Here is a 23,760-nt window from a genome sequence, read left to right on the forward strand (position 1 = left end):
TTCACAGATGCCCTTTAAGGATGTAGCTTACCAATAAGTTTCTGGTAGCTGAAAGTCAAGTTTTATAATAAAGACAAAGTATAAGCAATGCTAAGGAGATTAATCCAAATATCAGCTGAGAGGACTACATATGAACTTACTGGAGTGTCCGCCTTCATCTGGGACTGCAGCTTGCTCTTCATCCTTATCTCATTAAACCTGGCACTTCTCTTGACATAAATTCCACCATGCTGTCAAAAACAGTTAAGGATCACTGCATTAATACTGTCAAAGTGAAACATTTTCACCATCGGACAATAAAAGTTTTTCTGAAGATTATTAATGAAAACTGACTTCTAGTAAATTCGTTTTTGTTTTTACAACCAAGAAAAAAAAAATAAGAATAGCCAAGTAGAGAGTGTGCCTAGTTTGCTGCTGCGTTGTGTCGTATGGAGGTCTATGAAAACCTTTAACCATGCACTGGAAAACAAACTATGAGATTCAAGACCCTCAATATATCTGCATGTGAGTGGTGAACAGTATATATGTAGTGACACTCTAGAATGTGCCCTGTGGCTCCAGAACACTATGAGAGTGCCGGTAACAGCCGAGTGAGCGCAGTCTGTATGGTGTGGTCCGACAATCCATATAAACACCTTGCCTCCAAAGGATATAAGGTTTATCACTGATACAATGGCGATAGGGGATGTTTGATGGTTAAAGTGTTCAATAATACGTCCATGCCCGCTTAAGGTCAGCCCTATAGGTTAATAATTCATTTGTAGTCAGTTTGCATTTTCATCTAATTGATTCTATTAATGTAAGTGAATGTGCTGCCAAGATGCAGGGCTTGCATAGTCTCGTACAACTTACAAGTGTGTTTTAACAAACCATGCCTGCTATACGTGGAGCTCATTCATCTTTTTAGCAGGTGTAAGATCAGAAAATATGAACAGGTTGACTACATTTATTTTTGTCTTTGGACGTAGAGAATAATCCAAAATAAAATGTTCCATGGTAACAACATGAATTACCTGGGAAAAATACCAGCCGTACAGGGGAAGAAATTTCAGACCATCCTTCAGAACATAGCGAACGTGTCCCAGAGCATTTTGTTGTACCGCCATCATGTCTGCAATGATCCAGTCAACTGCAAAAAAGACAACAGTACATTATAGGCCGCATCCTGACTCGCCGCTACAACCACCTTGTCAGCACCGACAGCTCAAATAATATCCCAATCACAGAAAAGTGATTCCTGGCATTCACTATGCATCTGTAGAAGATCACAGTCTCAATTACTTCATAGTACATGGTGAAATAAGATGAAAGCCTCTGCATAATTGCTTGTTTGTTCGATTACTCATAGGAAATCCGTTACATTGTTGTCAGCAGCATATCCCTTTAACATGAATGGATACACAGCTCACCAACAATAGCAACATACTAGCAATTTATCGCTGATGGTTCACTCACCACTGTATGGACTCGTCAATGATTAAGCATGATCATTCTTATGAATGATTGGAAGATCACCAGGTTCACGCTTATCCGTGTATATTGTATGGCTGCCACGCGATTGAGGCAAACAGCAATTCATGTGATGCATCACTTGCTGGGCTGCTTCTGTAACTTTGTTAAACACTTATTGAGAGAACTAGGAAAGCTGCAGTTGATCAGTTCTGTATAACAGTGCCCAAACCACTGATTGGCAGCTGTCTATGCACAGTGTAGATAGGGCTGTCAATTGTGTGAGGTGGAGATAGCCAGAGTTCATGAATATTGAATACTATATAACCAGAGTTACCACAGAGGACTAGCAGAACTGCCGCAGATACTTTCTAAGCTTCTTGCTGTAGTTCTGACAAGTCACTGGAATCAGGGTTTCTGCCCCTACTGCATACTGCTCTAAGATACAGCAGCAAAGACTAGTGACAAATTCTCTTTTATGGATCTAAAAATCACTAAGCCATGGCAAAATTACACCTCCACCATCAGGATCAGTCAGCCTTTCACAAGCATTATATCTACCCCTGACAGCACTGAATCCAGTACGTCTCGCACATAGCTGTTCATCAGTATGAATAAACGCCGATATCACGGAGCTGTAAGATGGAAGATCTAACGGCCATATCACTGGACACATGTGGACCCACCAGAATGCTACTACACAGGACTCAGGACTCAGTATGTATGCGGATCATGGGAAATCTGTTGTGGACTCCATTGTGTGTTAGTCTTCTGGCAGGAAATTACATGTCCTTTATGGACATGTATGCTTATTTCTATTACATTTTTAGACTAAAATAAGGATTTTGCTTTTAACCACAGCTGATTTTCTTTTTTTTTGTTTCCCTCCCTTTCTTCCAAGAGCCATAAATCTTTTAGTTTTCCATTAATATTGCCATTTGACAGCTTGTTTATTGTGGGACGAGTTATACTTTTGAATCACACCATTAATTGTGCCCGAAAAAGTACTGGAAAAAAAGGAAACAAATGCCAAGTGCGGTGAAATTGCAAATAAAGTGTGATTCCATGATTGTTTTTTTAGCATTTTTATTTACCATGTTCATTATATGGTAAAACTGACCAGGCATTATGCCCTGTGCGCACTAGAAAAAGGAATTCTCAAGAAAATTCCGCACCCTCTGAAAGATTACCGCACCTGCGGTAAAAAACAAACAAAAAAAAACAAACTGCACCCAAAACCGCATGCAGTTTTACTGCAGGTTGTTCCCGTGGCAAAAAACGCAGCGTGCACACAGGGCCTTATGATTCCCCAAGTCAGTATGCGTTTGTAGATACCAAACATGTATAGTTTTACTTTTATCTAAGGGGTGAAATAAAATTCAGAATTTTGTCAAAAAAGAATAGCACTTTTGTCTCCCTTTTCCAAGTCCTGTAGAGTTCTCATTTTTTAGGGATCTGGGGCTAAGCCCGAGTGGTTTTAATTACACCATGTTTGTATAGATGCTACATTTTCATTGCCCGTCACTGAAGTTTAATGCAATGTTGCGGCAACAAAAAAAAAAAACAAAAAAAAAAAACAAACGTAATTCTGGCTTTTTTTTTTTCTCTTTTCCTTGCTAAGCTCTTTGCCTATCAGATTAAATGATTTTTACATTTTAAACTGTCACTTCTGAACACGGCGATACAAAAATGTTTTTTGTTTTATTTTCAATGGAGCAATAGGGGGGCGATTTGAACTCAAAGGTTATTTTTTTTTGTTTTTTTTTATTGGCTTGACCAGTCGCCCCAGGGGACTTGAAGCCTTCATTGTCCGATCGCTTCTGCTGATCAGAGCGATGCTTCAGCTATGACGGCATTCACAGGAAGCACGTCATGAAAGCGACAGGAGCCATCATCTGACTTAATGCTGTCTTGGCAACCCATTGGTTGCACACAGTGCTGCTCATGGCAGCAGGAAACAAGGGGGAAAAATGAAGGGTGTCATTCAAAAGTACAACTCACCCCCGCAAGAAAGAAAGAAAAAAAAAAAAAAAGCTCTCATGGGTATATTGACGGAAAAATAAAAATATGGTAAATAAATGAATAAAAACGTATGGCACTCAGAAGAATACAAGGAGAAAAAAAGATGGGGAAAAAAAAAAAAAATCACCTGGCGGTGAATGGGTTAAAAAAAATTCAATGGTAAGCCCTCCCTGTTCTGAGTAGGACCTAGTAAGGGACCGCTGTCAATCATTGCTACATTGCATTATCTACTCCTCAGCAAGTACAGAGACGTCGCTCTCTTCCCGGCACATGTTGGATCATCAGTCACGCCGCTGTGGGAGTGATCATGCTCTGGAGTAATGACTGACAGCACTGAGGAGCAGGTCCACCATCACACAATAGCAGATACGGTCAGGATTACAAACACTATGGATGTTATGAAGGTACAGAGAATACTACAGGCCATACCCCTTTAACGTACATTGCATTTTAGCGCTATACCAACCTGTACACTGATGATTGGATAAGTACAAAATTTTCTCCTTCTTTGGCAACTCTCCGTATATCACTATCTAACAGAAAAAAGAAATAAAGCAATTTTAATACATGAAAATTATACTGTGAAACAAGATTTTAATACATGAAGGTGCAGAGCAGCAGCGTAATATAGGTGCAGACGATATACAAATAGGCACAAGTTACTGATAGCTTATGATGGTTGTATTAAGATGCCCCTTCAAAAGAATAAAGCTAACAGAGCCCTGCCAGGCCGAGCTTGGACATCACTAACGGAAGTTTACAGCTTTAAAGGGTGGTTCACCCATATTTTTTATTTTTTAGATCGATATTATACTGAGAAACAAGGTTTCTCTCAAATACCTTGTGTTGGCAATAGTGCCTGTGAGAGGTGCTATTGCAGACCGCTGTTCCCCGCTCCGATGACGTCACGTCAAGTTCCGGACACATCACATCCCTGCGGCCGGCTGCAGTCTTCCTGACTCACTGGGCTGTGGGCGGTGTTTCACCGCTCGTCACAACTCAGCGGTCTCTTGCTTGCAGCACTTTGCTGTGAGGGAGGGAGCAGATGGGCTGTGACGAGCAGTGGAACACCGCCCATAGCACATCACTCACAGACACTGCGGCCAGCCGCGGTGTCAGGAACTTGACGTGACGTCACCAGATCCCCGAGGTCATGGAATGGGGAACAGTGGTCTGCAATAGCGCCTTTCACAGGCACTATTGCCAACATAAGGTATTTGAGAGAAATTGTTTTTCAATATAAATATCGATCTAGACAATAAAAAATATGGGTGAACCACCCCTTTAAAGGTAATTTTTAGGCATTTGACCACAAAAAAAAAAAAAAAGCTGTAAGAAATCTTTGCAAGAGCACATACAGAAACATAAAACCGCTTAATGATTCTTCAAATCATCAGGCTCCTCCGGCCTGGTAATGATTCTTACATTTCTCACAACATACACGTCAATACATTTTATATTATAGAAACAAGAGAGTTTAATGAAGACCGAAATCATCATGACCTATTATAGAAGGACAGAAGAAAGCTTGTCAGAACTGGAGCCACCCGCCCAAGAAGACATATGATGTAAGCCTATGCTAATCGCATACAGATTCATGAACAGTCCAGATCTTCTAGAATGGTGGCTACTGAAGGGTACTCCAACCCCCTTACAAAGGGATTTCCCACAAATAAGGTTAATTTCAATTAACACGTCTTGGAATAATAATTTTCACCCTTTGATGTGGTTTAAAAAAAAAAAGTGAAAAGTTTTACCTCACAAAAAGAATAAACTATGATCTCAGGTATGATCTATGATTTTAGGCTCTGTGCGCACATTGCCTTTTTTGTGACCACAAAGATGCGTTTTTGGCTGCGTTTTTTTCCAATGCATTGCATGGGTGAAAAACGCAGAAATAGCTGACATGTTGCATCTTTGTGATCACCACAAAAACGCACCCAAAACAAAATGCACTTTGTGGACAGCAAAAATGAAAACTCAGACTTTGCTGGGGAAGCAAAATCATGCTGTTTTAAGACCAAAAACGCACCCAAAAAACATGCAAACACGCCGCAAAAAACATAGCCTTATATGAAAAGAAAACAGTTTTTGCGTTGCCGTGTTCTGAGAGCTATAGCTTTTTTATTTTTTTGGCTGATTGAGCTCTATGGCAGCTTGATCTTTGCAGGACAAGATGGCGTTTTCAGTGGTACCATTTTTGTGACTTTTCGATCGCATTTCAGTCCACTTTGTCAGCTGTATAATTAAAGGACAGTTTTTGCTAGGTTTTATTATGGTGTTCACTGAAGGAGTTAACTAGTTTGATAGTTTTATAGATCGGGATGTTATGGTGCAACGATATCAAATTAGTGCTCTTTTTAATAATAAAAAAAAAAAAAACAATTTTGTAAGTAGTTTCACATACATACATATACACACACACATTATATATACACTAATATATATATATATATATATATATATATATATATATATATATATATATATATATATATATATATATATATATATACATACACACACACACACACACACACAGTGCCTACAAGTAGTATTCAACCCCCTGCAGATTTAGCAGGTTTACACATTCGGAATTAACTTGGCATTGTGACATTTGGACTGTAGATCAGCCTGGAAGTGTGAAATGCACTGCAGCAAAAAAGAATGTTATTTCTTTTTTTCTTTTTTTTTTTAAATTGTGAAAAGTTTATTCAGAGGGTCATTTATTATTCAACCCCTCAAATCACAAGAATTCTGTTTGGTTCCCCTAAAGTATTAAGAAGTATTTCAGGCACAAAGAACAATGAGCTTCACATGTTTGGATTAATTATCTCTTTTTCCAGCCTTTCCTGACTAATTAAGACCCTCCCCAAACTTGTGAACAGCACTCATACTTGGTCAACATGAGAAAGACAAAGGAGCATTCCAAGGCCATCAGAGACAAGATCGTGGAGGGTCACAAGGCTGGCAAGGGGTACAAAACCCTTTCCAAGGAGTTAGGCCTACCTGTCTCCACTGTTGGGAGCATCATCCGGAAGTGGAAGGCTTATGGAACTACTGTTAGCCTTCCACGGCCTGGACAGCCTTTGAAAGTTTCCACCCGTGCCGAGGCCAGGCTTGTCCGAAGAGTCAAGGCTAACCCAAGGACAACAAGGAAGGAGCTCCGGGAAGATCTCATGGCAGTGGGGACATTGGTTTCAGTCAATACCATAAGTAACGTACTCCACTGCAATGGTTTCCGTTCCAGACGAGCCCGTAAGGTACCTTTACTTTCAAAGCGTCATGTCAAGGCTCGTCTACAGTTTGCTCATGATCACTTGGAGGACTCTGAGACAGACTGGTTCAAGGTTCTCTGGTCTCATGAGACCAAGATCGAGATCTTTGGTGCCAACCACACACGTGACGTTTGGAGACTGGATGGCACTGCATACGACCCCAAGAATACCATCCCTACAGTCAAGCATGGTGGTGGCAGCATCATGCTGTGGGGCTGTTTCTCAGCCAAGGGGCCTGGCCATCTGGTCCGCATCCATGGGAAGATGGATAGCACGGCCTACCTGGAGATTTTGGCCAAGAACCTCCGCTCCTCCATCAAGGATCTTAATATGGGTCGTCATTTCATCTTCCAACAAGACAACGACCCAAAACACACAGCCAAGAAAACCAAGGCCTGGTTCAAGAGGGAAAAAATCAAGGTGTTGCAGTGGCCTAGTCAGTCTCCTGACCTTAACCCAATTGAAAACTTGTGGAAGGAGCTCAAGATTAAAGTCCACATGAGACACCCAAAGAACCTAGATAACTTGGAGAAGATCTGCATGGAGGAGTGGGCCAAGATAACTCCAGAGACCTGTGCCGGCCTGATCAGGTCTTATAAAAGACGATTATTAGCTGTAATTGCAAACAAGGGTTAGTCCACAAAATATTAAACCTAGGGGTTGAATAATAATTGACCCACACTTTTATGTTGAAAATGTATTAAAATTTAACTGAGCAACATAACTTGTTGGTTTGTAAGATTTATGCATCTGTTAATAAATCCTGCTCTTGTTTGAAGTTTGCAGGCTCTAACTTATTTGCATCTTATCAAACCTGCTAAATCTGCAGGGGGTTGAATACTACTCGTAGGCACTGTATACATACACATACATACATACATACATATATATATAATATATCTCTCTATTATATATATATATATATATATATATATATATATATATATATATATATATATATATATATATATATATATATATATATATATATATATATCACTCAACCATAGAGACGTGTGGCATTCGATATCCCTTTATATAAATTATAAAAAAGTATACTAAAGTAGATATACTATGAAATGTATCAGAAGAGCAAAAAATAACAGCTTTACTCCCATGGTTGTACAGTGCTTGGGGCTGGTGTCTGACCCTGCAACACTGATGTGATCTCACTCTCCTCAAAAGTCAGTGCTTCAATAAAATGCAGCAGGTTGTAGCTACAGGAAAGAGGGCAGGGAGGGGTTTGGGTGGAGTTCTGAGTGGATGTGATAGGTGCTACAGGCCACTGCAAAGCATCATGGAAATTATAGTAATTGATCACAGGAAGTCAGAAAAGAGAATGTTATTGATAAACCCCATCAGAGCTGGAGCCAGCATTGCGAATTCAAACAAAGTGTGAGGATGCACACAATTTTGCTAAAATAACTTTAAATTTCACCATCCACATACTAATGTCACCATCCATATACCTGTATCAGGGATTACTTTTTGTGAGCCAAGTACTTTTTTTTTCTACCTATCTACAATTAACCTACTGGGACAGCCTATCCTGGATTCCATGCACTAAACCTGGACTTGATATATGGCTTGGTACGGGTGGCTGAATGGTGCCATTCATTTCATCATGTGATGCAACGGAAAGTGTGGAGGGAGTGTACAATTTGTTTGTTTTTTTCTTCTTATTTACCATGTTCACTATATCGTAAAACTGACCAGGCAGAATGATTCTCCACGTCAGTACAATTACGCCAATACCGAAATGTGAGGGTTTGTTTTTTTTTTTTATATTATTTCATGTGTGAAGGTAAGCAAACATTTTTTTTATTTGCGTTGTCATTTTCCGAGTATCAATTTTCAAGATAAAAGGTGCTGGGTGGGGGCTTGTTTTTGTTACACGCTGGGCGGATGGTGTTACTGATACCATTTTTGGGGTAGAGATGATGTTCTGATTGGCGCTTCTCACATTTTATTATAATTGTTGCAGTGGCCAAAAACCATAATTCTGAGGTATCTTTTTTTTTTCATTTGTTACACCGTTTACTGATTGCATTAAATTTATATTATATAGATCTGAGTTTTATGACTGCAACTATACTAAAAAGCAGATTTTTGGTACTCACCGTAAAATCTGTTTCTCATTAGTCTTCATCTGGGCGGGGCGTGTGTGTGCGTGTGTCACAGAACCCTGGGATAGCCTGCTGTCTACTGCCACTAAAATTGCAAACAAATTAGCTCCTCCCGAGCAGACTATACCTCATCTACTGGTTCCTGACTTTAGGTAAGGGGGAGCAGGAGGACTAAGGGTGGCGTCACACGCTACGATATATCCGGCGATATGTCGTCGGGGTCACGGATTCCGTGACGCACATCCGGCATCGTTAGAGATATCGTAGCGTGTTACAGCTACGAACGACTGAACGAGCAGAAATACTCACCTTATTGTTGCTGGTTGACACGTCGTTCATTTTCATAAAGTCGTTCCTCCTTCTGCGCGCCGGTTGTTCGTCGTTCCCGAGGCAGCACACCGCTCCGTGTGACACCCCGGGAACGACGAACACAGCTTACCTGCGTCCCGCCGGCAATGCAGTAGGAAGGAGGTGGGCGGGATGTTACGTCCCGCTCATCTCAGCCTCTCTGCTTCTATTGGGCGGCCACTGTGCGACGTCGCTGTGACGCCGAACGTCCCTCCCCCTTCATGAAGAGGATGTTCGCCACCCACAACGAAGTCATTCGGGAGTTAAGTACGTGTGACGGGGGTAAATGACTGTGCGCCACGGGCAACAAATTTCCCGTGACGCACAAACGACGGGAGTGGGTGCGATCGCTCGATAATTCGGTGCGTGTGACACCGCCCTAAGGCTATGTTCACGCATCAGTTTTTTGACATCAGGCAAAATCCGGCGTGTGCCTGATGCAATGGATCTGGTGCAGAATAGGCAAAAACGGATGCGCCGGATCCTTGTGACAGATCCGGTGTACCGTATCCGTCAAATAAATGGATCCGGCGCATCCGTTTTTGCATCTGTTTCATCCTTTTGCCGGATCAGTTTTTTAAAATAAATTTGGGAATGCTCAGTTTAAAAAAACGGAACTGGCGGCCGCATCCGGTTTTTTTTGCCGCATCGCGCCGGATCCGGCGTCCATAGGCTTCCATTGTAAATCACGCCGTATTGCGCCAGATCTGGCACTATACGGTTTTTTTTTCAGAGACAAAATATATTCAATGAGACGTTCCATCCGGCCGCCGCATTGAGTAATTACGCCAGATACTTCAAAAGCCGGATGCAACACAAGGCCATCAGGCACAATCCAGCACTAATACAAATCAATGGGGATAAAATGGATCCGGCGCCGGATTCGTTTTTTTCCGGATTGTGGCTGATGGAAGAAAAACTGATGCGTGAACGTAGCCTAAGTCCACCAAAGACTAAATGAGAAACCGATTTTGTTACCTACTTCAGTCACTTCATTGAGGATACACAGAGCCCAGGGGAATCCTAAAGTTATCCCTAGGGTGGGAAAAGAACATAGATATTCTATTGAAAACACAGAACTTACTTTAAGTTCAAGCGGAAAGCTTGGGCGACTGCTACCTGAAAATCTTCCTGCCCAAGTCTGCATCAGCAGAAGCAAGTTATTGGCTTGTAAAATTTGAAAGGTGTGTACAGATGGCCATGTAGCTACGTCACAAAGATGCAGAGACAATGCCTGATCACGAGCTGTCCAAAGGCCTCCACCACTTGCGTAGAATGCGCCTTGACGCTAAATGGGGAGCTCTGTTCTTTAACTTGTAAGCCTGAACAATGGTTGCTTTGATCCAGCGAGGGATAGTCACTCTGGAGGTGGCCAGGCCCTTTTGGCAGAACAGATAATGAAATGGACTGCCTAAAGAGGCATTAGCCGATAACGCACAGCTCTAACGACATCTAGGACCATGCAGTCGCCATTGGATGAAATGGAGAAGGACAAAAAGATAAGACCATGTCCTCATTAAAAGGTGAAAAGCGGAAATGACTTTGGGAAGGAAAGTTGGAACTGGCCTTAACGCCACCTTAGCTTAATAAACAAGGTAGGGCGCAAGAGGCATGAAAGCACCACCAATTGCTAAACCCTTCTAATGAAGGTGATGGCTGTAAGTAAAGCTACCTCTTCAGACAACAGAAACATCGGAAACTCCCTGATAGACATGAAGAAAACTGGAGAACCTCCAAATATAGACTAAGCCCAATATTCTAGAGGTGGCAGAGTAGGTGGCCTGATATGAGCCACTCCCTGGAAAGAAAAATAAAGGCTTGATTTGTGGTCCCGTGGCCAAATACCTTTAGAACAAAATAACCAGGGCGGAAACCTGCCTTTTAACCCCTTTACCCTGGTGTGATTTTCCGTTTTTCGCTCCCCTTCTTCAGAGTGCCGTATTTTTTTATTTTCCCATTAATCTTGCCATATGAGGGCTTATTTTTTGCAGAACGAGTTGTACTTTTGAATTAAACCATTAGTTTTACCGTATAGTGTAAAGGAAAATGGGAAAAAAAATCCAAAGGCGGTGAAATTGCAAAAAAAAAAAAAAAAAAAAAAAGTACAAAAACATGATTGTTTTGGGGATATTTTATTCACAGTGTTCACTATTTGGTAAAACCGATATGTTGCCATGATGCTTCAGGGCGCTACGGATTTGTAGATACCAAATATTTATAATACTTTTACTTTTATCAAAGGGGTTAAAAAAAAAATTCATAAGTGTCAAAATAAGAATGGCGCTGTTTGCGCCATTTTCTGAAACCCATAAGCATTCTAATTTTTTGGCTCTAGGGCTGATTGCTTATTTTTGCGTCTTGAGCTGGCGTTTTTAAATTATACCATTTTTGTGTGAATGCTACATTTTGATTGCCCCTTGTTGCATTCTTTAAAAAAAAAAAAAAAAAAATAAAAAAATCAACCAAAAAACATAATTTTGGCGCGTCTAAAGCTTCCAATCACAGAGGCTATGTGGGACTAATCATGGTGTAAAAAGAAAAAATAAAAAGAAAAAAGAAAAAAGAAAAAATAAAAAAAAAAAGTTGTATAGGGTCCCCCCCATATTGATTCATGGGTACAGATAAAGCCTACGGATACAGGCTCCCTCCATTAGCCAGGTGCTTATCTTGGCTGTGTATCATAACAGAAAGAACTGCATAAGATTTAAAAAAAAAAAAAAAAAGCATGCAGCTCCACCACCCAATTTGATATCCAGCCATAAAAAAAACCTGATATCTAAGGGCTGGTATTCTTAGGTTGGGGAGACCAAAGCCTATTGGGGCCCCCCAGCCTAAAAATAGCAGCCTGCAGCTGCTCCAGATTAGATGCAACAACCCCAGCACTTTAACCCCTGATATTATCCGATTGCCAGTGCACCTGAGCAAAAAGCCGGATAATGAGAGCGCATAGCTGTCATTAAGCCCAAAATTAGTGATGGGTAGGTCCGAGACCCTCCGCATCACTAATCTAAGGGTAATAAGGGGTTAATCACAGCTCACAGGTGCCACTAAGCCCTAGATTAGTAATGGGAGGAGTCTGAGACTCCCTGACATTACTAATCTGTAAGTGAAAGTAAATTAACAGACACCGAACAAATTCTTCATTTTAAATAAAATAGAAAAAAACACCCTCTTTCATCACTTTATTAACCCCAAAAACACTCCTGCTGGTCTGGCGTAATCCACATGAGGTCCCATGACGATTCCAGCTCTGCAACAACTAACATCCAGCGCACGATCATGGAACATGACTGTCCACTGCAGACATCAAGCAGAGATGTCACTCAGGTTAGTTGTGGTCACAGCTGGAAGTTCCCAAGGCCCTCCACCTGTGACTGCAGGTAACTTGACGTCAGGGTACTTCATTAAACTCAGTGATCCAACCGGAGGTAAGGTCACTGACTCTACTGAAGTCAGGTTACCTGCAGTCACAAGTGGAGGGGTGGGAACCTCCAGCTGTCACCACAACTTACCTGAGTGACATCACAGCTAATTTTGCAGTTCATTGAGTCTCTGCCTGAAGCTCACATCGGGCAGTCATTCTATAGCTGCATGCTGTCACTTCAAATGTAGAAGAGCTGGAATAGTCGTGGAACCTTGTGTGGATTACGTTGGACCTGCAGGGGTGTATTAGGGTTAATAAAGTGGTGAAAGAGGGGTGTTTTTGTATTTTATTTCAAATATAGGATCTTTTCGGTGTTTGTGTTTATTTACTTTCATTTACAGATTAGTATTGGCCTCCCTTTACTAATCTAGGGCTTAGTGGCAGCTGTGAGCTGCAATTAACTCTTTATTACCTTGACTGACACCGTACCAGGGCAAACGGGAAGAGTCAGGTAAAGTGCTGGGATTGTGGCATTTATTGGATGTGACAATCCTGGGCAGCTGCAGGCTGCTATTTTTAGGCTGGGGGGGGATAAGCATGGGTCTCGCCAACCTGAGAATACTAGCTGTCTGCTATATCATGGCTGGGTATCAAAATTGGGGACTGCACGCTGTTTTTTTTTTATTAAAAATTTAAATAATTTACAAAACAAAAAAGCCGCATGCGGTTCCTCCTATTTTGATACACAGCCAAGGTAAGCACACAGCTGGTGGCTGTATATAGGCTTTATCTGTGCTGGGTATCATAATATGGGGGGACCCTACGCCACTTTTTTTTATACCATGATTAGACGTGCATAGTGTGTGATTGGAAGCTTCAGATATACGGTCACTCAGGGTGGGGGCGTATCTGCAACCAATCACAGACACCGGTGGGCAAACAAAAAAAAATAAAACAGTGACTATGCATGAGTTTAATAAGTGGCCCCAGAAGTAAAAGGAGGGGTCACGAGAGCAGGTACAGCCACGCTGGAGACTGACAAGTATAGCATTCTTGCTTTATTTATTTTTACTTTTTTGTGTTATTATTCGAGTGCCGGATCCCCATCCGCTACTCTAGTAGTTTTGAACCCATGCGGGTCTGGACTTGGTCTGGACATCACTACCTCAGAAAGTGCAAAAAAAAAAAAAAACACCATTAAAAAAACGCCATAAAAACCGAACCAAAGAAGAAAAGGTTTGCTGTAGGAAAAAACAAAAAAAAAAAAACACAACATGCAGCAAAAACACCCTGTGTGAACATGGCCTCATTATTCCATGTGTTCCTGATGTGGACTCAAACATTAGCTAATGTGAAAGATGCCTTTAGCTTCTGTGACGTAGCGACCACCAACGTGGTAAATGGTCGCTATATGTCACAGTGGAGAAGGTATCTGCGATATCTAGACGAAAAAGGTTGCTATGGGACTTGAAGTCCACAAAGGCTTCTTGCTACACATAAGGGTCAGGTTCCCTTTAATAATCCCAAGGTGCTCTGCAGGGCTGAGATTCACAGACCTCCACCTGTGGGTGTGCCTCGAGGGGTTAAAGCAATCCAGTCTCAGAACCTGGGTGGAGTGTGGCCAGGGCAGTCTAGATAGAGACTAGCTCTAGACTTCCAGCGTGTGTGCTGGGAGAGAACTCTGCAGGGCGCAACCTGTGTGGAGGCTGAGCACAGGACTCCGTTATTAAGACTGAGGTGAGTGCAGCCAGACCAGGGCTGTAAGGCCGAGCCTCTCCTGGAGGAGACCCAGACCCAGTGGTCTGCAGAGGGCCCTGGGGCCGAGAAGGAACCTCAGCTAGAGGTGTCTGCTGGCAGGTGCCAGAGAGTGGGGAAAGTGGTTAACTTCCACTATAAACTTGTAATAGGGTATGTGCGCACTAGGCGTTTTTTTCACGCTGCGTTTTTATGTGCGTTTTTGTCTAAAAACCGCACCCGCGGCTAAAAAAAAAACGCGGCGAAAACGCATGCGTTTTTGCCGCGATTTGGTGCGTTTTTTTGCTGCGTTTTTGCTCACTGCGTTTTTAATCAGTGCACAATGCCATTAAAGATTGTTGATGGAAAAAAAAAAAAAAAAAAAGGTCTGATGTCATTTCCTTCTTCAAAATGTTCATTGTATGCAGGAGAGCAGACAGCTGCAGAACTAGTGTATGCAGGAGAGCAGACAGCAGCTGCAGAACTACAAGTCTCAGCATCCTCCATTCACTAGTGTATGCAGGAGAGCAGACAGCAGCTGCAGAACTACAAGTCTCAGCATCCTCCATTCACTAGTGTATGCAGGAGAGCAGACAGCAGCTGCAGAACTACAAGTCTCAGCATCCTCCATTCACTAGTGTATGCAGGAGAGCAGACAGCAGCTGCAGAACTACAAGTCTCAGCATCCTCCATTCACTAGTGTATGCAGGAGAGCAGACAGCAGCTGCAGAACTACAAGCCTCAGCATCCTCCATCCAGGACTGTATGCAGTTTTTTGCCCAAAAAGAAAAAAAAAATGACATGTGCTTCGCCATATTTTTGTATGCTAGCCGGGTACAGCAGGCAGGTACGGGCTGCCCCCAACCCCCAGCTGCCTATTTGTACCCGGCTGGGAACCAAAAATATAGAGAAGCCCTTTTTTTTTAATTATTTCATGAAATAATTAAAAAAAAAAAAAAATGACGTGGGCTTCGCCTAATTTTTGAGTCCAGCCGGGTACAACTAGGCAGCTGGGGATTGGAATCCACAGTGCAGGGTGCCCATGCTTTCTGGGCACCCCCACTGCGAATTGCAGTCCGCAGCCACCCCAGAAAATGGCGCTATCATAGAAGCGCCATCTTCTGGCGCTGTATCCAACTCTTCCAGCTGCCCTGAAGCCGGGTGGCTAGCTAGGTAATAATGGAGTTAGGGCTAGCTGTATATTATCAGCTAGCCCTAAGCCCGAAATTCATGGTGTCACGCCAATATTAGACATGGCCACCATGAATTTCTATTAATGATAAAAAAAAAACACAACACACAGAAAAATATTTTTATTAGAAATAAAACACAACACAATTAGTGACTCCATCTTTATTGAAATAAACCCCCCTCCGCAGTAATCCTGGGTCAGGGTCCCGCGCCGTCCAATCCGGATCCAATATCATCTGATCGGTTTGCTGGAAGGCAAAGCGATCAGATGATGTGTCAGGATCAAGTGCCTGAATCACATCACACATCAGCTGATTGTATAAAAGCCGATTATACAATCAGCTGATGCATCAGTGCAAAAAAAAAAAAAATAATACTCACTTATGTGCTGTGCTGATGACCGGCAGCTCCTGGAGCGATCGATTGGACAGGAGTCTGATCCTGTCCGATCGCTGCAGGAGCTGCCGGTAATCAGCTGATGAAGTCCCCTGACGGCAGGAGCAGCTGATAGCCGGCCGGGCGCGAAAAAGCCGGCGACACCGCGATCAGGTGACTGCGTCAGGTGACTGCATCAGGTGACTGCATCAGGTGACTGCATCAGGTGACTGCATCAGGTGATCCACCGCCAGGTCCTGCAAGCAAGGTCCTGCCCCGGGGAGACTGCACACAGCCAGAGCGGCGGTACCGGGAGGAGATGGGAGCGGGCATGGCACCCTGCAGACAGGTGAGTATATGACTTTTTTTTTTTTTTCTACTGTTCACTTTGGTTTTCGCCGCTGCCTCCACCTCCCGCCCAGACATGGCGCCGCACGGAGCTGACATGCACAGGACGGGAGGTGGACGCAGCGGTGACGGTACCGGGAGGATTCATGCTTCTGTGTTTACCAACAGAAGGAATCCTCTTCCTGTACACGTCACTGTAGTGCCCACCCCTTGCGTTTATAGCTGCGTTTTTAGTCATAGAAACGCGGCTATATGCGTTTTTCATTGCGTTTTTAACATCTCATTGAATTCAATGAGTGAAAAACGCAGTGGAAAACGCAGAAATAATTGACATGCTGCGTTTTTGTGGTCACCACAAAAACGCAGCTAAAAAAAAACCGCTGTGTGCGGACAGCACTTATGAAAACCCATTGACATTGCTGGGGAAGCAATGTCACTGCGTTTTCAGCACCAAAACGCGGTAAAAAACGCCGCTAAAAACGCGGCAAAAACGCCTAGTGCGCACAAGGCCATAGAGTCTGCTCTGTAAGCTGCAGAGCAGGAAGCCTGGGAAAGCTCCAGGCTTGCGTGGAACGATTATAAGTCTGTGGACCCTCCTGGAACAGCTGCGTTTTTAGTCATAGAAACGCGGCTATATGCGTTTTTCATTGCGTTTTTAACATCTCATTGAATTCAATGAGTGAAAAACGCAGTGGAAAACGCAGAAATAATTGACATGCTGCGTTTTTGTGGTCACCACAAAAACGCAGCTAAAAAAAACCGCTGTGTGCGGACAGCACTTATGAAAACCCATTGACATTGCTGGGGAAGCAATGTCACTGCGTTTTCAGCACCAAAACGCGGTAAAAAACGCCGCTAAAAACGCGGCAAAAACGCCTAGTGCGCACAAGGCCATAGAGTCTGCTCTGTAAGCTGCAGAGCAGGAAGCCTGGGAAAGCTCCAGGCTTGCGTGGAACGATTATAAGTCTGTGGACCCTCCTGGAACAGCCGAACGGGGCATCGTAAGACTGTCTCCTACGGCAAGGGGTGCCTGTGTGACGGGGACCCGTATGGACGGTGCATAACCCGGCTGTGTTCCGGATGAATTTACATGTACAGCATGGACAATAAAGTTGTTTGGATCGGACTATTTGAGTCACGGCGTCTTTGTAGTCCTGGGGGACCCCCACCCTGCTACACTTCCTAGAGGTTGCCTTGAGCTCTTTAGGACTTCACAGACAAGTATGTCTTGCTCGTGGTCCGATGAACATTAACAACTCTTCTGAGACCCTCAGAAATTTTCCTTGCTCATGCCAACTTCCACAAAAATGTTTTGTGCACATCTGACTGATGGGTCCCTGTTCTTTAAATAAAAGTCACCCACTCAAACCTGATCAACGGATTGAAAACACCAGCCACCAATATAAAAATTGTAATTATCTGCTAAACCTAAAGGTTCACATACTTATGCCACTTGCAGACATGTGATATTTGATCTCTTCCACAGTAACAGAAAACAAAGTCTAACATTTGAATCATGTTTAATTTGGAAGGGCTTATCTACATTTAAGGCTACTTTCACACATCCAGTTTTTGCTCTGTGGCACAATACGGCGCTCTGCAGAAAAATCTCAACCGTTTTTTTTTGCCACCGGTTGCGGGTTTTTTTTTTGCATAGACTTACATTAGTGCCATATTGTGCCGCATGGGCTTGCGTTCGGTCCGGTTTTTGCCGCATGGAACGCTGCCTGCAACGTTTTTTGCTCCGGCAAAAAAAACGCATCGCGCCGTATCCGGCCGCTGTGGCGCATTTTTCAATGCATGCCTAAGGACGCCGGATGCGGCGCGATGCGGAAAAAATATGCATCCGGCAGCCGCATGCGGTTTCTTCCACTGCGCATGCTCAGTAGCATGCCGCAACCGGAAAAAAACGGATGGGCCGCATGTAAAAACGTATGCAAAGGATGCGGTGTTTTCGCCGCATCCGTTGCATAGGTTTCACAGCCGGATTGAGCCGCACTGCTCAAACCGGATGTGTGAAAGTAGCCTTAGACTTGTGACAAAATAGGATTTCATTTTTGGTCAAATGTTAATTTAAATATTGAAAAGTCTACAGCAATCACAAACACTACTGTATATAGCTAGTGATGGGTGGACCCGGACAGTAAAAGTCCAGATCCACGCAGTTTCAAACTTACCCAATTGCTGGACCTGGGTGTTGATCCGGATTCAGCAACTTGGAAAAAAAATTTTAAAAAAAAATAGGAAAAAAATAAAGACAATAAGAATGAAGCAAGTGCTTCATACTTCCCGAGCACCATCACGGCTGTACACTGCACTCGCAGCTGCCCATTCACTTCCTGGGCCGCTCATTACCTTCATTGCATATGCACTGCCTTCCCTGCCCTCCAACTGCCCTAGCGTCTGTGATTGGTTGCAGGCAGACACTGTCACACAGGCTGGGGGCGTCTGACTGCAACCAATCACAGGCGCTGTCTGCAGGTCTCTATTGTACAGTAAAGATAAAAATATTTGGCATAGGGTACCCCAGATGATGATACCCAGTACAGAAAGCATACTGCTACAGCCCCCAGCCATGCACTTATCTTGGCTGTGTATCAAAATAGGAGGAACCGCATGCTACTTTTTTTACTTATACAAATTAAAAAAAAAAAATTAAAAAAAGCATGCGATCCCTTCCAATTTAGATATCCAGCCATGATAAAGCCCAACAACTGGGGGTTGTAATTCTCAGGTTATTGGGAGCCCCCTGCTCCACCAGCCTAAAAATAGCCTGCAGCCACCCCAAAATTGTCACATCCATTAGATGCAACAAACCCAGCTCTTCTGATTGCCATGGTGTGGTAGCAATCAAGGTAATAGGGGTTAATGACAGCACACAGATGTCAATAAGCCCAGAATTAGTGATGAGTAGGGGGTCTATGAGACCCCCCTCAATCACTAATCCTATAGGTAAAAAGAACACACTAACAGAGAAAAATCCTTTATTTGAAATACAATATAGCACCCTCTTTATTAACCCCAAAAAGACCCTTGAAGTTCCACCGTAATCCACACGACTTTCCATGACTGTCCTGGCTCTGCTACATCCGAGCCTGGAGAGAGCAAAAACATGTCAGATCTCTCCAGGCTCTGGGAAACACTGAGAAGGAGGACCCGGTTGGCAGCAGTGATGTCACTCAGTTCACTGGAGGTCATATCTGGGTTCCCATGGTATGACCTCTGGTGACCTGATGTATCCTGGCTTAAAATGCGGGGCTGTGCCCAGTTAGTGCTTTAACAATAACAGTTCTGGCCGGGGCTGCCCTCACCCCCCCCCTCCCAGCACTGTCACTGTTAAAGGGTTGGTGGGGTGTGGGGCATGGCCCCATATTTTAAACCAGAGTGCTTCAGGTCACCCGAGGTCATACAGTGGAACCCGGGTATGACCTCCGGTGAACTGAGTGATGTCACTGCTGCCAGCCGGATCCCCCTTCTCAGTGTTTCAGGAAGCCTGGAGAGATCGGACACGTTTTCGGTCTCTCCATGATCAAACGTACCAGAGCCAGGACCGCTGTGGAACGTAGTGTGGATTATGGAGGAACGTCAAGTGTCTTTTTAGGATTAATAAAAACAAGAAAGAGGGTGCTGTATTTTATTTCAGATAAAGGATTTTTCTCTGTTTCTGTATTTCTTTTTACTTATAGGATTAGTGATGGGGGGGTGGGGGTGTCTCAGACCTCTATCCATCACTAATTTTGGGCTTGATGACCGCTGTACGCTCTCATTAACCCCTCATATTACCCAGATTCCCACTGCACCAGGGCAATTGGGAAGAGCCGGGTGAAGCGCAAGGATTGTCTAAGGGATGCAACAATTCCGGGCGGTTGCAAGGTGCTAATTTTAAGCTGGGGGGGGGCGTTATTGATTCCCAATAACCATCTGCCTCCCCAGCCTGAGAATACCAGCCCCCAGCTGTCGGGCTTTATCATGGCTGGGTAGCAAAATGAAGGGGGGGGGGGGTATGGAAATAAAAAAAAAAAGTGCGTTTTTTAAATTTAAACAAAAAAAAAAAGTTGCATGCGTTTCCTTCTATTTTGACACAGGTATCCAAGGTAAGCGCACGGCTGAGGGCTGCAGCCTGTTAGCTTTATCTGTGCTGGGTATCGTAATAGGAGGGGACCCTACGCCAAACATTTTATCTACCGTATTTATACTGTACGATATAAACCCGCAGACAGTGCCTGTGACAGGTTGCAGGCAGATGCGGTAACAGGCTGGGGGCGCATCTGACTGCAAACCAATCTCAGACGCTAGGACGGTCGGTGGGCAAAAACAAGGGTAAAATAGCCTGCAGCATTTTCAGACTTGTCTCCCATCAAGCACATCTGAGACTTCATTGTTCAGCAATTTTTATGGACAGCTGCCAACAGCGGATCTTGATGATTTAAGGACCCAAGAGACAGAAAATTGCTAAAACAACCATTAACAACCTCACTGATAGCATGTCAAAGTGTGGAAGTACTTATATTTCTGCACATAGCGCTGACACTCAATACTGAATAAATTGAGATGTTCAGAAAATGTGATTTCCATTTTTAGAATCTGCATATCAGTAACATGTCTAATGATACTGTGACTTCCAGAATTCTACAACTTTTCCTTGTTGATTTAGCAATTTTAATGTTGAAGAGGGAAGATATAGGGGTAAGCAATGCAGACCTAGTATATGCTGAATCTTTCCCTACCACTTCATAAATATGAAGTGTCAGACAGATAATTGGAGGGTTCTATTATTACGATCACATTCCTAGCCTGCGGCTATATTCCAGGGTAATGATGAAAGGCAACACGATAGTGCCAACAGCCATTAACACACAGGTAAATATACTTTAAATGTGTTCTATAGTGCTGACAAACAATCCAATGTACTATTCTCATATACAGTTTATTACAAGGCGGTGTATACAAATCAAGTCAAAGACAGCACACAAGAACTGTGATGGGTAACTATTACACCCCATGTAAAACTTCCAAACTTCCTGATTTGCCCATACAAAATAATATTGAAGATATGCTTACAGTTTCAGCAAAAACAAGAAAAAAAAACCACTTAAAATAAAAATGTTACTTATGCAACTTTTGTGAATGGGGATTATTTTTTTCAGCTTCTGTTCCAGTAGATAAATTGAGGGTTTGGGTTTTTTGTTTGTTTTTTTTCTCCACTCCCACACACCCTACTATAGACATGTTGACTGTTGGCACAAGTGAAAGGCATTTCTTGGAACCCATCACCTGATCCATGCTGCCCAAACCACAGGTAGCATGGATCAGGGCCTGGGAGAACAACTTCAAAGTGGGAAGGGTCTCTGAAATGCACCAGCGCTTCAGAGAAAATGTACTGTAAAGGGAATCTGTCAGCTGGGAGCAGCATAATGTAGAAAAAGACCCAGATTCCAACTATGTATCACTTAGTGTCACAGCTGCAGCACCCAGTGAACGATCAGAATTCTTAGGGTGGAAACACATCTATGCGAGTAAAATCGGTCCGACTGGGCTGAAAAAAAACTCGGCTGATTTTAGTTCACGTTAGGTGCGAGTGCAACGCAAGTGCGATGCTGTTTCTGAATAAATTAATGATTTTACTAGCGTGTGTAATGCGTGTGAAATGCGTATTTTTTACTATGTCATCTGCCATTCAGCGCTGCTACATGGCCGCTGACAGCAGACACAGACAGCCATGTAGCAGAGCTGAATGGCAGATGACAGCAGACACAGACAGAGCCGCACAATCAGAATGAACTCGGGTGAACTTCACGCGACTTCATTGTCATGCTGCGGCTCTGTCTGTGCCGCGTCCTGATTAGCGGTCACCAGTGAAGGGCTCACCGGTGACCGCTAATCCCCTGAGTGATTGAAGTTAGCAGCCCTCTCTCATACTCACCGATCCCCGGCGCCGCGCTGGACGGCGTTCAAACTGCTCCGGCGGCTTTTACTATTTTGAAAAAGCCGGCCGCCCATTAAACAATCTCGTATTCCCTGCTTTCCCCGCCCACAGGCGCCTATGATTGGTTGCAGTGAGACGCCCCCACGCTGAGTGACAGGTGTCTCACTGCACCCAATCACAGCAGCCGGTGGGCGGGTCTATACTGTGCAGTGAAATAAATAAATAATTAAAAAAAATGGCGTGCGTTCCCCCCCAATTTTAATACCAGCCAGATAAAGCCATACGGCTGAAGGCTGGTATTCTCAGGATGGGGAGCTCCACGTTATGGGGAGCCCCCCAGCCTAACAATATCAGCCAGCAGCCGCCCAGAATTGCCGCATACATTATATGCGACAGTTCTGGGACTGTACCCGGCTCTTCCCGATTTGCCCTGGTGCGTTGGCAAATCGGGGTAATAAAGGAGTTAATGGCAGCCCATAGCTGCCACTAAATCCTAGATTAATCATGTCAGGCGTCTATGAGACACCCTCCATGATTAATCTGTAAATTACAGTAAATAAACACACACACACATGAAAAAATCCTTTATTAGAAATAAAAAACACAAACACATTCCCTCATTACCAATTTAATAAGCCCCAAAAAGCCCTCAATATCCGGCGTAATCCACGGACCTCCAGCGTCGCTTCCAGCGCTGCTGCATGGAGGTGACCGGAGCTGCAGAAGACACCGCCGCTCCGGTCACCTCCAAGCAGCAACTAAGGTGAGTAGCGCGATCAGCTGAGCTGTCACTGAGGTTAATCGCGGCCACCGCTGGATCCTCCAACAGTGACAGCGGGTAACCTCAGTGACAGCTCAGCTAATCGCGCTACTCACCTCAGTTGCTGCTTGGAGGTGACCGGAGCGGCGGTGTCTTCTGCAGCTCCTGTCACCTTCATGCTGGAAGCGACGCTGGAGGTCCGTGGAGTACGCCGGATATGGAGGGCTTTTTGGGGCTTATTAAATTGGTAATGAGGGAATGTGTTTGTGTTTTTTATTTCTAATAAAGGATTTTTTCGGGTGTGTGTGTTTATTTACTGTAATTTACAGATTAATCATGGAAGGTGTCTCAGACGCCTGACATGATTAATCTAGGATTTAGTGGCAGCTATGGGCTGCCATTAACTCCTTATTACCCCGATTTGCCAACGCACCAGGGCAAATCGGGAAGAGCCGGGTACAGTCCCAGAACTGTCGCATATAATGTATGCGGCAATTCTGGGCGGCTGCTGGCTGATATTGTTAGGCTGGGGGGCTCCCCATAACGTGGAGCTCCCCATCCTGAGAATACCAGCCTTCAGCCGTATGGCTTTATCTGGCTGGTATTAAAATTGGGGGGACCGCACGCCATTTTTTTAAATTAATTTATTTCACTGCACAGTATAGACCCGCCCACCGGCTGCTGTGATTGGGTGCAGTGAGACACCTGTCACTCAGCGTGGGGGCATGTCTCACTGCAACCAATCATAGGCGCCTGTGGGCGGGGAAAGCAGGGAATATGAGATTGTTTAATGAGCGGCCGGCTTGTTCAAAATAGTAAAAGCCGCCGCAGCAGTGAGA

At 43.8% G+C, this 23,760-nt stretch overlaps 1 protein-coding gene across 1 annotated transcript in view; it reads right to left on the reverse strand.

The window, feature by feature from the left end:
* Positions 1–23,760, reverse strand: part of AGPAT5 (1-acylglycerol-3-phosphate O-acyltransferase 5) — a 127,744-nt gene that overhangs the window by 87,355 nt on the left and 16,629 nt on the right. The window contains exons 2-4 of the mRNA XM_075338462.1: positions 3,938–4,004; positions 1,014–1,129; positions 141–230 (exon numbers count right to left, since the gene is read on the reverse strand). Coding sequence (XP_075194577.1) covers positions 141–230; positions 1,014–1,129; positions 3,938–4,004 — 273 coding nt within the window. The remainder of the gene's footprint in view (positions 1–140; positions 231–1,013; positions 1,130–3,937; positions 4,005–23,760) is intronic.

The sequence above is a fragment of the Anomaloglossus baeobatrachus genome, chromosome 3 (genome assembly GCF_048569485.1).
Source record: "Anomaloglossus baeobatrachus isolate aAnoBae1 chromosome 3, aAnoBae1.hap1, whole genome shotgun sequence".
In the NCBI taxonomy this organism is placed as follows: Eukaryota; Metazoa; Chordata; class Amphibia; order Anura; family Aromobatidae; genus Anomaloglossus; species Anomaloglossus baeobatrachus.